Source organism: Chanodichthys erythropterus, chromosome 6, assembly GCF_024489055.1.
Source record: "Chanodichthys erythropterus isolate Z2021 chromosome 6, ASM2448905v1, whole genome shotgun sequence".
NCBI classification, from domain to species: domain Eukaryota; kingdom Metazoa; phylum Chordata; class Actinopteri; order Cypriniformes; family Xenocyprididae; genus Chanodichthys; species Chanodichthys erythropterus.
Window position 1 is genome coordinate 29,767,599 of NC_090226.1, and position 16,990 is coordinate 29,784,588.

At 36.7% G+C, this 16,990-nt stretch overlaps 1 protein-coding gene across 2 annotated transcripts in view; it reads right to left on the bottom strand.

The window, feature by feature from the left end:
* ptprga (protein tyrosine phosphatase receptor type Ga) overlaps positions 1-16,990 on the bottom strand; it is a 308,651-nt gene that overhangs the window by 130,202 nt on the left and 161,459 nt on the right. For both annotated transcript variants that reach the window (XM_067388598.1, XM_067388597.1), the window contains exons 3-4: positions 4,975-5,157; positions 999-1,147 (exon numbers count right to left, since the gene is read on the bottom strand). In XM_067388598.1, the coding sequence (XP_067244699.1) occupies positions 999-1,147; positions 4,975-5,157 (332 nt within the window). The remainder of the gene's footprint in view (positions 1-998; positions 1,148-4,974; positions 5,158-16,990) is intronic.

The window sequence follows — 16,990 nt, forward strand, 5'->3', positions numbered from 1 at the left end:
CACCATTTTGTTGCGCGTCAGCTGTGATAAACAGACATCCACTCTCGCATTGCGTGTGTAACAGTGGACAGCTAGTGAGAGTTGTGCAGGTAAACCACTGTGCATTGACGACCGCTAGAGCGGTGTTTGGCGTCATTGTTAGTGCACTCGCCTTGCTTGCTAGCAGCGGATGGCCCGGAGTTTGAGACTGACTCAGAGCAGGGTGCTTAGGATTGGAGGGTGAGTTTTGGAGGTGGAGCAATGAAGAGAGGGGTGGGTTTGTTTGGGTTGATTTCAAATATCAACAATGTCCAACAGCATTGTTGAAAAAATACATACCCCACCTTTAAGATTAAGTAACCTTAATTTTTTATTATTACTTATTATTAATAATTATTAATGCTAATTAATGGAAAATTTTGTGCTTATTAATGGAAAACTTTTGTCTGAAAAATCAAAGTCACGTGTTGTTTTTTCCAATATGGAGAAACAGTTCATGTCAAGATCAATACAGAGATTCTCTTAAAATAACAGATAATTTGACCTTTATAATTTGGCTCATTTATTGACCAAGTCAAGTTTAGTTCATATTGTAATGTCATATGGTGTGACTCCCCAAAATAGTTGTCTTTATCGATTAGTTGATTGATTTAAGATGTATATGTACTAAAGGTGTAAGGAAAATATATTTGTTCTTTTTACTTGTTGGTTACACCACATGACATTTTAACACCATAAAATTATTTTTTCTTTTTTTCTTTTTTTATCATGGACACTCTTATAAACAAACTTCAAAGGCAAAATAACCTCAATGCACCACAAGTCTTGAACCATTTGAAATTTATAACGTTCTTAAAATAATGCTTGAATGTTCTTCAGACAAAGTCCCAAGTAAGAGTGTAATTTCAGAAAGTTGGTGTAGCCCGCAAAATAAAGCAAGTAGGCCAGAGTTGGGAGTTGGTGGAGCTGGTTTGTTTAGATATGGAACAGACGTTGGAGAGAGATTAGCTGGGGCTCACCTCCACAGGGAATCTCCTGCCATTGATGCTGTGCTCCGAGCCATCTGAACCATTGCTCTGGCCCCAGTGGAACTCCACCTTCTCGGCTTTGAAGCGGCCCGGTAGCCCGGCTCCTCTCACAAAATAATCGTCCTTCAGGAAGATCGCCACTGTGAAGTGCAGAGAAAAGGAAAGAGGGTTAAATAGGGAGAAACAGAGAGATAAAGACCACTTTCTTGGCATGTACACTAAGCAAATGCATTCCAAGCACAGATACATTTCTGACTGAAAACAGTCTGGAGGACACTTCCTTTCAGCATTTAGGATTATTCATTTAGCTTCCTTTGAGACAGGGGCTGAATGTTATACACAATTCCTTTCTGCTGTTGCCCTCAAAAGGCCAGGCCTCAAATGAAGCAATAATTTGGCTGAGAGAAGACATTTCCCCCTCACAGTGTTTCAAATTGCTTTTTTGATTCCTTTTGTTATTTCATAAAACAAGAGCCTTAAAGGCGAAAGCTCTTCCGTCCAAAAGCATTTAGATTCACAAATTGGTCTTTCGCACCAGGACCGGACTTTAATTAATGGGTGCAACCTTAAATAGCACAGCCTTTGTTGGACAGATTTCTATTTCTGATTGAATTTCAGAGTGATTTTTCCTTGCCGCTTGCCACGAGAGATTTGTGTCCTATTTAAAAGAACGGCTCCTCTGAAACCTCACTTGTAATCTTAGCGAAACAGGCTAGTGTCCAACCATTGAGATATTGAAGCAATCAACTGGTGGCAGTCTGAATCTGTCACCACAGCAACGAGGAGTGACTTGGAGGTGCCAGCGGCAAAAGTAAGACGCATGACACGCTCTCGCACAAATGCACACTCTCAAGCCTGGGAAAAAACAACGCCGCTCTCTGTCCTTCTCGCGACTCCTCTTTAAGTTGTTTGGTCCTTTGTTGATTTTTTTGACGTAATCCGACATGAGAGGGAGAATCAGTTTCATTAGCTATTCCGGCTTTGAGCTTCATGAGCTTTAACAAACAGGCAGGAATTAGACGGCTAAGCCAGCAGGACCTTGGAACGGCAGCTTGTGAAAACTAGGCCTCGTCTGCCAGCAAATCCTTGATCAATGCAAATGTTTCGTCAAGGTTCCAAGATCTCATGAATTTCTTAAGTTTAATTTGGTGGGGGTCTGTGAGAAGCTTGTGTATTGGCCAGTCCAGCAACACACAATTGCTCGCTCGCAAAAACACCTCTATGTTATGAATAGAATCCTGCTTTTATTTTTTCTGCAGTTGCACAGTTAAGTGATTTTTCAGTATATATGGAACAGAACAAAGCACAGAGTGAAATACTGTACCGAGAAATGCAATGTACTTGACTTGATCTTCCATTTTCAGTGTAACAAATAGATTTGACTGCCTATAGATAAGACATCTTTACAGAAAATTGGATTAATAAGCATTTTATTGTATCACTATTTATTTTTATTATATATTTACAATATTTATTTATTATTTTTAATAATAAATAATTTATTTATCATTTAATTTCATGCTTTTTTATTAATGAATTACGAATATTTCACAATATTCATATTACTATATTCCTGCTCTTATTATTACAATGCTGCTTGTTTTCAAACTTAAGATATACAGTAGTCAACATTTGAAGTGGATCAAAACTTTTCATCAAAGTTGTCCTAAAACCTTCTTTTTAGGACATATTTTATTAACTTTTTTGATCCACTTCAAATGTTGACTACTATATTAAAGGCCCCCTGTGGTGAAAATCAAGATTTTAACATTGTTTACATGTCTATGTGGTGTTTTTAATATGCTTTAAGACAAACCATGTGCAAATTCATGTGTCAACACCATTGCTGAGTATGTACTCCTTAAAATGGAGGTTAACAAAACAATCAAAAACGCGGTTTAAAATTGCTGGTGTTTCTGACATCACAAACTACCTTGTAACCAATCACGTCACTGTGTGATTGTCAACGACTGGATCTCTGAACTGGTGCGACTGAGTGGAGGCGGGGCTAAATTGCATATTCATAGAACTGTGCGTACTAAATGAGGCAAGGGTGTAGAGTTACATTCAAGCTATTTTAAAGCATGAAGATGTTTAAATATGTAATTTTTGTGATCAAAGATGACTTTTAAGGGATACAATTATTGACTACAGGTGGACATTTTGTGATTGCAGAGGATTCAAGATTGGGTATGTTTATCAATAAAAAAACATCTTGATTTATTTGTGTTTTTAACATTCATATTAAGCTGTTGTGTTGTGTGTTTTTATATATATATATATATATATATATATATATATATATATATATATATATAAAATAATTTTAAGTCATCCTGTGGCCATCTTGTTGAGAACCACTGGATGAGAACCACTATATACTGCACAGCAAGCAAGTACACTAGCATTCCATTGCAAAGACATTCAAGTTCTTTATCTTTTACACACTTATTTCTTTTCTGGACATCCCTAATGAGTGTTTCGCTCAAGGTGAGAAGGTCAAGGGTCACTTGACGTTGTAGTTGTCCATAGAGAAAATGATTTAAAACATTGATTGAGTCATGCATAATTCAGAAGTGCCAGGTCTGTAGGTTTATTGTGCCGCCCTGTTCCAGGTGATTATTTCGCTGATAAAACACTCATGTGTCAGTTATAAATAGCAGAGCAGCTCTCCATTATTCATGGGACAACAGCGGGACATTTGTCTTCCTCTGCACGGATTATGTTAAGGAGGGAAATGCTGGGCAATTCGTGTCTGTGTTTACTTCCTCAATACGCTCCGCTGCAGTACAGCTTAATGGTGCAAGACTGTAGCATGAAAACAGAATTCGGGTGTGAAAAGTTCAGGGGGGAGATCACATCATAAAAGTTTGATAGAGCTTGAAAGTACAAGAGTTGAACACTTCTATTCAATGTAACCTATAATTTATAGAAGTCAGTGGCATGGTGCAGCAATTGGCACGTGTTTCTGCAGCAATCTAAATCCATACCCTTTCTCCCCCAATAAATTTCTGTCAATCTCAAGAAAAAATATCTATACAAATATTTATAAAATGGCCACTTTTTATGCCCAAAACAAAACAAAAATAATGACTTTATTTAACAATATCTTCACTTCTGTGTCATTCTCTTACGCTGTTTACGTCCATCGCTTCCAGGTTCTACGTCAGAACGGTGCCGGAGCCGGCCAATAATGAGTAATAATCGAAGGGGTGGTTCATTGCGATTTCACTTTTTTTTACTTTAGTTAGTGTGTAATGTTGCTGCTTGAGCATAAACAGTATCTGCAAAGTTACAGCATTGAAAGTTCAATGCAAACAGAGATATTTTCTTTTAAAGAATTCTCTGTTTAAGGACTACAACAAAGGGCTTGTTGTAGAATTTACATGAACCCTGCCCCCGAGGACACGCAACAAAGGGGGTGAGGCCATGTTATTGCAATACAGCACGTAACACAAATGCAATAGCATGTCATAAAAGCAAGATGACAAAATGACAAGTTATAACTGTTTCATTTCATTTGCATTTAAATGGACACAAAAACGGAGCATTTTTGCTCACCCTCAAAAAGTGACAAATTTAACATGCTATAAAAAATTATCTGTGGGGTATTTTGAGCTAAAACTTCACGTACACACTCTGGGGACATCCGAAACTTATTTTACATCTTGTAAAAGTGGCATTATATGACCGCTTTAAACCCTGAATAAATTGCCATCTATGGGGAATAAAAAAAAAAAAAACCTTCAAAAATTTCAGCAAAAACATCATAATTTGTGTTCCGAAGATGAACGAAGGTCTTACGGGTGTGGAAATCGGATCCGAAATTTCTGCATTCGCATATGATCGGAACTCCACGTAGCCCCCGTATTACTCTCCATTGGAAATGAATGACTTCCGGTCCAACGGCTGTCGTTTGTCATGTGCAGTGGAAAGGTGGCTTAAGTCTGTATCTGTGCATATTTACCAGTTTTGCCTGTATTCTTCATTGATGTCTTGTTGGACGACTCTGCATCAAACCCGTCCAGTGTGAGTTCCTGGTACTCCATCGAGACCTTAGTGTCTTGGTCGGCTATATTGATTGGCGATTGGTTTCTCTCCTGACACTCAGGAAAAGCTGCCGCCCACCCTGTATCTGGTCCGTACGTCCCTGCAGAAGAGAGAGACAGCAAATCAATGGATCATCATACTGCAAACAGAAGCCGAACAGCTCCCAGACTCACTTTATTCTTTATAAATGCCAGTCAAAACACACTAGAGCTGTCCTGAGACCACCATCTGTCTGTCTGTCTAAAAAATAAACAAATAAATAAATAAAAAATGGAAAAGCTTGATGAATTCACACTTGAATAGTCACACTTTAATCCAAGAACTTTGAACCACACAGGCTAAAGCAGACGTGACTTTTTTTTCAAATTCAACTGAGAAATTTACAAGCACTCATGGACAAATATGGAACGAGTTTTTGGAAGTAACCAGGAACATTTTTTACCAATAAATTTCCTTGTTGACAGAGAGTGACCAAAAGATAGCTAGCTACCAAGCTAACACTTGCTAATGTTTTGCTTTGATTTCCTGTTGTGCACATGACACAAGATAATATCTTATTAGCTAGCCATGGTCATATTTAGCAGCAACAGCATGCTGGGTAAATGCGAGGCTATGTTTTACTAATTTGTTACTCCATGGCCACAGTTAAACTAAAACTAGGGAACAAATTAGTACAATGTGGCCACGATACAACTAAAATGAAGAAACATATAATGTTCTGAACAAATTCTTAATTCTTTGCTGCAATATATTTTATTCTCATGTTTAGGGCACCATATATAAGAAACTGGACTAGTTAAATCATCTAGCCCAGAATTATTGCTAACTTTGGTATACATATGCCACAGTTGTTGCACAACAAATAAAAAAAATACTGCTTCCAAAAACACCAGATTTAAACACTTTATTAGTCACACTACTAACTTATCTACATTTTTCAGAATTATGACAGTAGCTCAGCTGCTTTCAAAACAACGTAGCTTCTAGTAACAAGTTATTTTGTCCAACAATCAGAATTATAGCATATTACAGATTGAAATCAGCTTCCCCAACACTTTGCGAAACCATCAGTGATCAATGTCACACGGTAGAGACCCTTGCCATCTTAAACATAATAAAATAAAAGTATGAGCAGGCAATTTTACTTCAGCACACAAAATGAGACAAGCAAACAAGACAAGGATATTTTAAAAGTCCATTAAACCCTCTAGTACGGTTAGAAGCACCGCTTTGGCTTTGCTTACAGTTAAAGCCTGCCAAATCATAAATGCACCTTTCAGAGCAATAACCACATCCTAATGAGACACTATAGTGCCAGAGTGTGAGTGTTTCTTCTCTATCAGACTTGGTGAGAGGTGAGCAGTGGTCCACAAACAGCTAAACAGAAAGTCCACTCCTAATTGAAAGCAATCCTCAGCTACCGGCCTTTAAGATGAATTTGTCGACAATTATCCCTGCCCTGCAAGCATCCGGACCGATCCGAAATGCGTATTTCATCAAATTAGGATTCATCCTCCTCAGCCTCTGCCCTCACTGCAGCCTTGGGGCATATTGATTGGACAGGTCTGGGTTTCATATGGAGCAGCATAGTGCTATAGATCCGGGCAGCGCTGCTGGGTAATGAAAGAGAGCGAGGACTTGCGTGTGAAGAGATTACTCACTCCTTAATGCAGCCCTAACAGGGTTAGAAAAACTGCACACGCAAACTTAATCCCAACCACACCTCAGGATACGCATCTCAGATGAGAAAAACAAAGGTCCGAGTACATAACCCTGCCTCTGAGCAGAAAAACAGAGATCGGTACTATTTCTTTTTTATTTGTTTTGCTTGGTTTATGGTTTTGTTTGTTCTGTTAGATCCATTTTTCATTTGTTTACACATTAAAGGGTTAGTTCCCCAAAAAATGAAAATAATGTCATTCGTTTCTCACCATCATGTCATTCCACACCCATAAGACCTTTGTTAATCTTCGGAACACAAATTAAGATATTTTTGGCTCAGTGAGACCTGCATAGGGAGCAATGACATTTCCTCTCTCAAGATCCATTAATGTACTTAAAACATATTTAAATCAGTTCATGTGAGTACAGTGGTTCAATATTAATATTATAAAGTGATGAGAATATTTTTGGTGCGCCCCAAAAAAAAACAAAAAAAAAAAAAAACGACTTATATAGTGATGGCCGATTTCAAAACACTGCTTCATAAAGATTCAGAGCGTTATGAATCTTTTGTCAAGATTTCAGCAGTTAGGCAGTTTGACATGCGATCCGAATCATAATTCGACACAAAAGATTCATAAAGCTCCGAAGCTTCATGAAGCATTGTTTTGAAATCAGCCATCACTAAGTAAGTCGTTATTCTGTTTTATTCTCGTCGCTTTATAATATTAATATTGAACCACTGTATTCAACGAATTGTTCATTATTCAAAAGCTCTTTTTTTTTTCTTGGAAAAGAAATTTGATTTGCAAGCTTGTGAAACGAATCAAATCATGAAATTTGAGTCAATGCCCTACTTGAAACATTGAAAATAGGACTGACTGAATTCTGGACATTCCTCACATTCCTCTCAGCCTCATTTTCATTTGTGTCAAATTAAATACGGCATCTACTCTAAGTTCCATATCGAACATTAGCATAAATTGTCTACTTCTACAGTCAGCTATCGCTTTCACGTCGACTATTGCCAAAGCAGGGCATCATTTGCTAAGCAAGTTAAACTGTCAATGCATTATTACATTTATAGTTTAGAAATACTAGAACAACAACAAATCTAGTTTAATGGCACAGACATTTAAAGGTATCTCTATCGCCCCCTTGAGTACAGGAGTTGCTACTACACATTTTGTACAATAGGATCACATTTTTCTATGCCATGACCAAGCATTTGCATTTGTTTATTTGTTTCCTTTTGTTGACAGGAGTTTGTCCGACTAGGAGTAAGTCTATCAACTTAACAAGCAATCAATTCAGCCCTCCCTCCCTTCCTCTCCTTTAGTAAAAACACACAGTGGCTGGTACAATACACGGAAAGCTATTCTTGCGAGGACAGAGGGGAAGGTTCAACCTATTCCAACATTAAATAGTTGTGAAAGATCTCAGCCTCTCACTGTTTTGATTTACCCTTCATTCCTCTCTCCAGACAGAAAGGGAGGGAGCACAGACCAGGTGTCAAATCAACATTTCATTCACCTCTGACCCCTCTCTCGGCTCAATCAATACTGCCTCTGTTCACCGTTTCCTTCTTCTTTTTTCTTTTTTTTTTACTTTGTTGAGAAAGAGAGTGAAAGAGGCTGATGGATCTCCTAAAATGAGATTACATTTTGAGGCAAAAGACAGCTTTGCTAAGCGAACACACAACCACTCTTACCATTGATTCTCTCAATCTTTAAAGAGATAGTTTGCCTGAAATGAAAAATCTGTCATCATTTACTCAGCCTTATTTCTTTCAAAACTTGTTTGTCTTTCTTTTTCTTTTTTTTTGTAGAACACAAAAATATATATTTCTCCAAGTAAAAGCAGATGGGAGCAGCTTGGACATTATGCTAAACATCTTCTAAATATTTGGATATATTATAAATAGAATTTTATTATTTTAATGAAGCTTTTTTTCTTGAGTATTACATCAAGACATTTTTGGCTTTACAGTACAGTATATCACCAAAAATTATTTTATATTAAAAGGTGCATTCAAGTCTATATAAGTATGAATAGCATTTTACTATTTTGTTGAATGAATCAATAAATTAAAAAATTACCCTTATGTCATTGAGCCATAAACAAATTCTGTATATTCTTTGAAAAAAACACAAAGCATGGAAACAAAAAAGATTTATAAAACAAAGAGAATGTGGACTAGTGAGTTTCTTTCTCACCCTTTCGAAACAAGATGTGCCACTCAAAAATACGTCTGACAAGTACAACCATGCCCTCATCAAAATGTGTGAAAGGGAGACATTGAAAGCAAAAGTCCTTTTCCGCTAATGCTGCTTTTCTCATGCATATTTCACCAGGAACTGTCTCCAAATCTCTGGAGAGTCGACGTGATTTAACAGAGAATCTTGAGTGTAAATATACCTGAATTTTGCATTCGGCCCCCCAGAGACAATGTGCTTTTCACTCAATTAGCAACAATTCTCCACGCAGCTGTGTAATGTACTGACCTCAAACCATTTGGACTGATGCAGAAAGTGAGCGCAACACTTTAATTTACGATGTGAACAAAAGTGCGTTTGTGCAAGAACATCTGAAGAGCATTTATATATATTTTTTGCCATATATCAGCATTGTGACTCAATAAACAGACATGCCATTTGGAAGGTTATGGCAGTTTGGATGAGCAAGAGAGAGATAAAGAAAGAGACAAACAACGAAAACCCCCCAAAAAAGATTTTGAAAATTCTCCTGTGGCTTCTCTTAGGGTTTCTGACATGTCAATGTTATGTCACACTAAGCCTGTCTCTCGGCTGCAGGTGCATTAGTGATGGGTCATAAACACAGAGACACATGTGTCTGTGTTGTTTCTGGATTTACCCGTCTTGAATCTATCAGACTGTGTGACTGCCAGTGAATGCTGAGAGAGAAAGCTTTCTAATTCCCTCTCGAATACTGTACTCACACATATACACTCAACCCTCATGGAGAGATTCACAGGAAACTATTTTAGGGTGCTTTTGTAAAAATAACAACAACAACAACAACAACAAAAGATGTAATACTTCAATGTAATACTTTAGAATAATCTTTGTTATTGCATTCACATTATTGCTGTTTTTAAAGAAATTGTTACTTTTATCCAGCAAGGATGCATCTAATTGATAAAAATGACAGATGTTTATAATGTTAAAAAATATTTCTATTTCAAACAAATTTCCAAATAATGCTGTTATTCAAACTTTATGTTCATCAAAGAGTCCTAAAAATGCAGCATAACCATCTTCAATAATAATAAAAAACTAATGATAATAAAAATAATAATGATAACAAATGTTTCCTGAACACCAAATCAGCATATGATGCATGATTTTGATAGATAGATATATAGATAGATAGATAGATAGATAGATAGATAGATAGATAGATAGATAGATAGATAGATAGATAGATAGATAGATAGATAGATGATAGATTACTTTTATATTAATACATAGAAATGCAGTACCTTCGTAGAACCCAAGGGGAAGGCCATTTGAGTAACGAATCATGGTTTGCATTGGTCTGTTTATCATCCTCCATAATGCACTGGACCCTATTAAAGAGGTGCTTCCTCTGACACAACCTCTACTTTCTTTAATTAGATCAATGATTGCCCTTAATTAGTCAAATAGGCTCTGTGGCATCAGCGCCAAAGCGATCAAAGCTGAGAAAGAGAGAGACCTGCATCGAGAAACTGAATCGCAGGCCTGTCATCGTCTCCACAGGGGCCGGTATTAGCGCACTGTGCATTAGAAATCTGACAAATAAAAGCACTTTTGGGAAAACAAACTAGGAAAATAATTATGAATCAAGTGGCGTAAACACAGGCGAGTGGGGCTGACACTTTGGAAGACTCTGATCCATTTGAGACGAATCCCAAGGCTAACAAAAAAGTGGATAAGTTTAAGATTGCAGTAGCCACATGCTAACAGGCTAACAGCTAATGAGTGAAGTGTCTGTGCTGATACCTCTCTGAATGACTAGTTTGTGCATCTGTTATGCAATGAGAGCTGTTGCTAGAGAGATTGTACTCCAGAGAGCTCAATTTGACTGCATAAATACAGCCAATCTTTCTCCCTCTGAAGCCAGTCACCTTGGTTATGATGGGCGCTGCGTGATGTTAGCGCTTGGTTGTTTGAAGTGCAGAGGTGGACAGGGTAAAAGTAGCTTGTCTGGCGGAATGTTGCGCTGTGTTAATTAGATGTGGCGTGTGTTTATGTTTGTGTATGTGTCCAGGCAAGAAGAGAATGCTGGCTGTAAACCCAGTGGGACTCGAAGCCCATGAGCAAAAGCTGTCAAGAGCGACTGGAGATCCACACGCTGTCAGAGAACATTTCACGGCAGCCCACAATAGACTCAACAGGCACACACACATAAACAAAGAAAAATAGACACATTCTCATACATTTCCACACAGAGTTCTGCCTCAGTCTCATGAAAAGACAGATTTCACACATCTCACAAACTTTATGTCGTCTCTGTGTCATCCACACCGTTACAATTGTATTCTGAGTACACAGGGGTGCCCAGATTACATTCCACTCAATGTCTGCGGCCCAATTTGCATGCTATCCATCCCAAATTACAGTCGAGATTGGAATTAGCATGTCCCAGATCATAGTACATAGGAAATAGCATGCCAAAAGTACACAGATGGTATGCTATTATTGGATTTTCTGAAGAATTTTTTGGATAATATTTCCCACAACCCATTATGCAACGGAAGAGAAGGAGTGATGGCTCTCTGCTGACTCTGCTAAAAAAAAAGTGAGGAATGCAAAGGAATGCTTCCACGGCAGTTTTAATGTAGCAATAAAACTGCGTTCCATTGATTTCACCATAGTTAAAGGGTGTTCTAATGCACAATGCAGATAAATGCTAATAAATAGTTACATTTATTAATTATTCATTAGTATAAACCACTCTTCTGCCAAATGGATCTAAAATGTAATGTATGATTTTGTATGATTTTTAGAAAAAAGCATGAAAGTCCAGCCGCTAAATCTAATCGTCAGTGGGGCATAAGCAGATCGTACAAAAACGTACAAACGAGGCTGTACAAATTCATACAATTTCGCCACCAATTCGCTAAAACGTAAAATAGTGATGAAATGCCATCAGAGTGTGTTGCTTCTGCTAACAAATACAATTCAAAAGTCTAACTGCAGGCATTATTGCATACAAGCAACAAGACACCTTAGCAAATTAATAGGCTTTAGAATGTGCGCTAGAAAATGCTGGGTTAAAAACAACCCAAGTTGGGTTGAAAATCGACAAAACCAGCGATTGGGTTGTTTTAACCCAACTGTTGGGTTAAATGTTTGCCCAACCTGCTGGGTAGTTGTATTTAACCCAACTATTGTTTGAAAATGACTAATGGCTGACTTAAAATGAATCTAAAATTAAATTAAAATGTTCATTTATTAAACATATTAATAAATGTTAATTTTCAAGATTAGATTCAACATTTTAAGTAAGCAAAACTGTAATTTTTAAACAATAGTTGAGTTAAGTAAAACTACCCAGCAGGTTGGGCAAACATTTAACCCAACTGCTGGGTTAAAACAACCCAATCGCTGGGTTTGTCCATTTTCAACCCAACTTGGGTTGTTTTTAACCCAGCATTTTTTTAGAGTGTATGCTAGCATTTTCAATATGGCTCATTCAATCAGAATTCTCAGTTGAAACTATTTTATAAATATGCATGAAGCTATGTGACACATTAAAAACATAAATGCAGCTAGATGTTAATGCTTAACCTACATGTCAGTGCTAACAGTCAGGGGACATGTGGTATAAAGATGGTGGTAATATCCCAATCCTGGTGTACTGTCTTACAACACACTCAAAACAAGCATTTGTATAACCAGCAAGTTACATATTTTCAGTGAATAATACAAGTATGTGAATTACAATGCAGCCCATCTCTAATACACTGCAAAAAAAAAAATAATAATAATAATAATAATAAAAATAAAATAAAATAAAAATGCTTTTCTTACTTAGTATTTTTGTTTTGTTTATAAAATAAGACATAGTTTCCTGAAGAAAAAAAAAAAAGAAATTATCTGTCAATAAGTGTTACAACAACCTAAGACTTAATCAGACAACTTAAATAGTCCTTCAATCCAAAAATGAATGCTACATTTGTGACTAAAACCATATACCATAACATATCTACCACATTCTGAACAAATTATTTGATTGAGAGGGGGTTTTATAGTCACAGTAGGAGAAATGTTTAGGTCTATATAAAGGAAGCAGTTACATGCATCATTGATTCATAAACCTACAGAATCATAAAGCATTTCATAATCATACGTGAGGCACTGACCTTAAAATGCACTGTTTATTAAACAAACCTTATAATCTTCTTTCTTCTTAAGAAAAATTGTACTACATTATTAAAATTTTACAGTGTTTTATGACTTCCTTTGAGCAGATCATGTTTTAAGAAACCTAAATCTAGCTCGAAGAATGTCTGGAATGGCCGCAGCAAATGCAAGTGCAAACTCCATTATAACGAGCAGCCAAAATGCTCATTAGAGGAAATTGGTCTTTTCTATTAGAATAAAATCCCTGAAGTTTCTTGTTTTATCTTACCTCATCTAACCCTTCTTTCGACTGCATTTGGTTTTCACTCTCTATTGTTTGATATAGTGACACTGTCCTGAGATTTTTCCTTATTTTGCAATAAATAAAAGATAATGAAACCCCCTTGAGCAAAGAGGGAAAATTTAATTCCAACAATACTTCAAACGAATTTAACCAAGTTAGAGAGGAAAAGAAAACATCGGCTAAAATCAAAAACAAAGCAAGCTGGAGAGGGAAAACTCCAATAAATATCCAAGCAAGTCCCGTCGGCAAAAAATCATTTATTGAGCAACAAATACGACTGGGTTTCAATTCTAGAGATATTTTCTCGACCTATGCTACCATGACTGGTTGTGAGTAGCATATTATTTTGTTTAAAATAAACTTTTCGACTACTTTCAAGTCACTGATTTGTCTTAGTAGTATGTGAATGTTTTATATTGCAGTTTTTGACTCAAAAGAGTTAACAATTTTTGATTATCTGATTGAAAAAACGTGTGTAATATATAAAGTCTGTCTGACTTTTCTTTTAAATTAGCATTTTTTGCCAGGCTCCTATGTTTAGGTTCAGTAATTTTATTTTAATGGCAATGAAAAAGTTGTTAGTCAGTTATTGAAATGCCTTATTTTCAAAAAATGTCACTTTAGTCAATTCATTGGAATTTAAATTTTTTTTTTTTTTTTTTTTTGCAAAAACCTCTAAGTCCACCTCTTTGGACAACACGACAGTAAAATGTCCGTTTCTGTCAGCTCTAAAGCAGCAAAAGGAACACTGTTGTGTTTAATTGCTACTTCTGCGAAATCCTGTCATTGCCACTGTAACGATGGACAAAACGTGATAAAAACTTGCAGCTCGGCAATTGAAAGCCGCCTCAGACGCACACCGTCATTCATCTTGAAATCATATGATTCAAATTGTGTCTTCCGATTGGTTGCTTGAACTCTTCATATACACTATATTACCAAAAGTATTGGGAAACCCCTCCAAATCACTGAATTCAGGTGTTCCAATCACTTCCATGGCCACAGGTGTATAAAATCAAGCACCTAGGCATGCAGACTGCTTCTACAAACATTTGTGAAAGAATGGGTCACTCTCAGGAGCTCAGTGAATTCAAGCGTGGTACCGTCATAGGTTGCCACCTGTGCAATAAGTCCATTCGTGAAATTTCCTCACTACTAAATTTTCCACGGTCAGTGGTATCATAAAGTGGAAGCTATTGGGAACAACAGCAACTCAGCTACGAAGTGGTAGGCCACATAAAATCACAGAGTGGGGTCAGCACATGGTAAGGCACACAGTGCGCAGAAGTCCCCGACTTTCTGCAGAGTCAATAGCTACAGACTTCCAAACTTCCTGTGGCCTTCAGATTAGCTCAAGAACAGTGCATAGAGAGCTTCATGGAATGGGTTTCTATGGCCAAGCAGCTGCATCCAAGCCTTACATCACCAAGTGCAATACTCCATATTAAACCCTATGGATTAAGAATGGGATGTCATTAAAGTTCATGTGCACGTAAAGGCAGGCGTACCAAAACTTTAGGCAACAGTATATATATATATATATACACACACACACACACATATATAAAACACACACACACACACACGGACCACTAATGGATCAGAGTTCTTTGAAAATTGTCTGGGCTATTATGAGATTTCATGGCCCTTTCCTCTTCTGTTAAAAATGACAAGAGACGTGTCATTATCGCTATGATTAAGATCGTTCCAAAATACATTAAAGCACCATAAATAAACTTCAATTTAAGGAGAAGTACTTTCTAGCTCTAATGTCACGCATTCTGTTAGAGATGTCTGTTTTGGCCAAATGTGACCAGTGGCTATGTCTGATCTTCGCTAATTTACCATTCAAAAATAGATAATGTTCCATTTCAGGAGGACAGAGATAAGTTTAGACTATAAAAGCAGAAAAGAATGGGGAGACAGAGGGCAATAATCAGAAAATGAGTGCAACTCGCCGGTCCATTAACAACCCTTTAGCTTTCTGCATCTTTGCTCAAGGGAGATCTGGAATCCCTCATAACAGCAGGGCTACTTCATTGAAAGCTCTTTAAGAAAACATTAAGAGCAAGATCTAGAATGTCTGGGGCAATTAAAATCAAAAGAACATGCTTATTAATGTGAAGACGCTTTGCCATTCTTCCTTGTGGCTTCACTCATCCATGTGGGTTATTTCAATCTTTTCCCTTTCCCAAACATGACTTGATGAGGGAAAAAAAAATCCTTTATTGAGGGGTGCTAGAATGTTCTAAATGTCTAAAACGAGCTCAGATTGAGAAGTCATGCTTCTATTCGTGCACTGACATTTTTAGAGCTGATTAATTACTCAGCTTATGAATGATTGATCATTTGTTGCTCACCTATCAAACATTAGCATTTAGCTTATAGTTTTCTAATTAAATATGCTTTGGCCGTTCTGAAACCAAAAGCCATTAGTTACAGTTTATGCTACATAAACAGCTAAATAAAACAACCTAATCACTATCTTTCACCTAGACGCAGAGAGGCATGTCTCGGCTCTCCTCTTCACTAATTTTTAGTGGTTTTAATTAAAAGATAAAGGTGCTTTTACATTTAACAGTCATTTGGTTAACCTCTTCATCGACTTGTTTAAAATATAAATATATATACTGGTATTAATATCTACTGGTTTTATATATTTACCGATAAATAGATTGTATTTCTTAGTATCATAATGTATTCAATACTGTTATTATATAAATACAATATAAATAAATATAATTTGAATTTATCTCTAATTTGTGCAAAACATACACTTCTACTTGCTTTTACAACTGTCCTTACTTTACAGCTTTCTGGTTTGACGTCACTGCAAAGCATCTGCTGTGAGTTCAGATAAGTCACTCTTTCCATCTTGCCATTTAATTCTTTCTCTGTCATACAGTTTCCTCCAAGTTCTCATTATCCCAAATGCCACAGTGACTGCTGCCACCTGCCCCACCTCCAGGCTCAAGGTCTCTCTTCAGTTTGGCTCTTAGAGGACATCATTACCAAATCCTTTATTTAGTACTAACCTTCAGAAACATTCCACTGCGAGAGATGAGTGAGGCTGACCTGCACAGGCAGACCCCGAGTCACGGTGTTAATTATAGCTGAGCTCCAAAACAAAGCAAAAACATTCCTCATAATGTCTTTCACAAAACTTATCAGAGCTTTAGGGTATTACAGTATCTGAGCTTAAACCTCAGCTCACCTTGTAAAGTAGACGTGACTAGATAGTTCTTAAGTATACAAAAAAAAAAAAAAAAAGATACAATATTAATTCTTTATGTAATCGACGCCACAAATAGATACTTTCTTGTTTCAAGCATAAAGCCTAAAACATATTTGCCAATGGGATAAGAAAAGAAGAACTTAATTCATGATGTATTTTCTGTAAACAAGTCTTTATATCTTTCACAGTGTTGCTAAGAAAATTTAGCTTGTTTTAATGATGTTTAGGGACTTTTACTGGAAAACATTGTGAAAATACTGGTTAAGATGTTTTTTTTTATGTATCAGAAAAATTCAATATCAATTCTCCAAATCCCACTTAATCCCTTCAAGATGTCGACAATCAATTTCAGTGTTAACAAGCAGTGAGAATCTCTAATGAT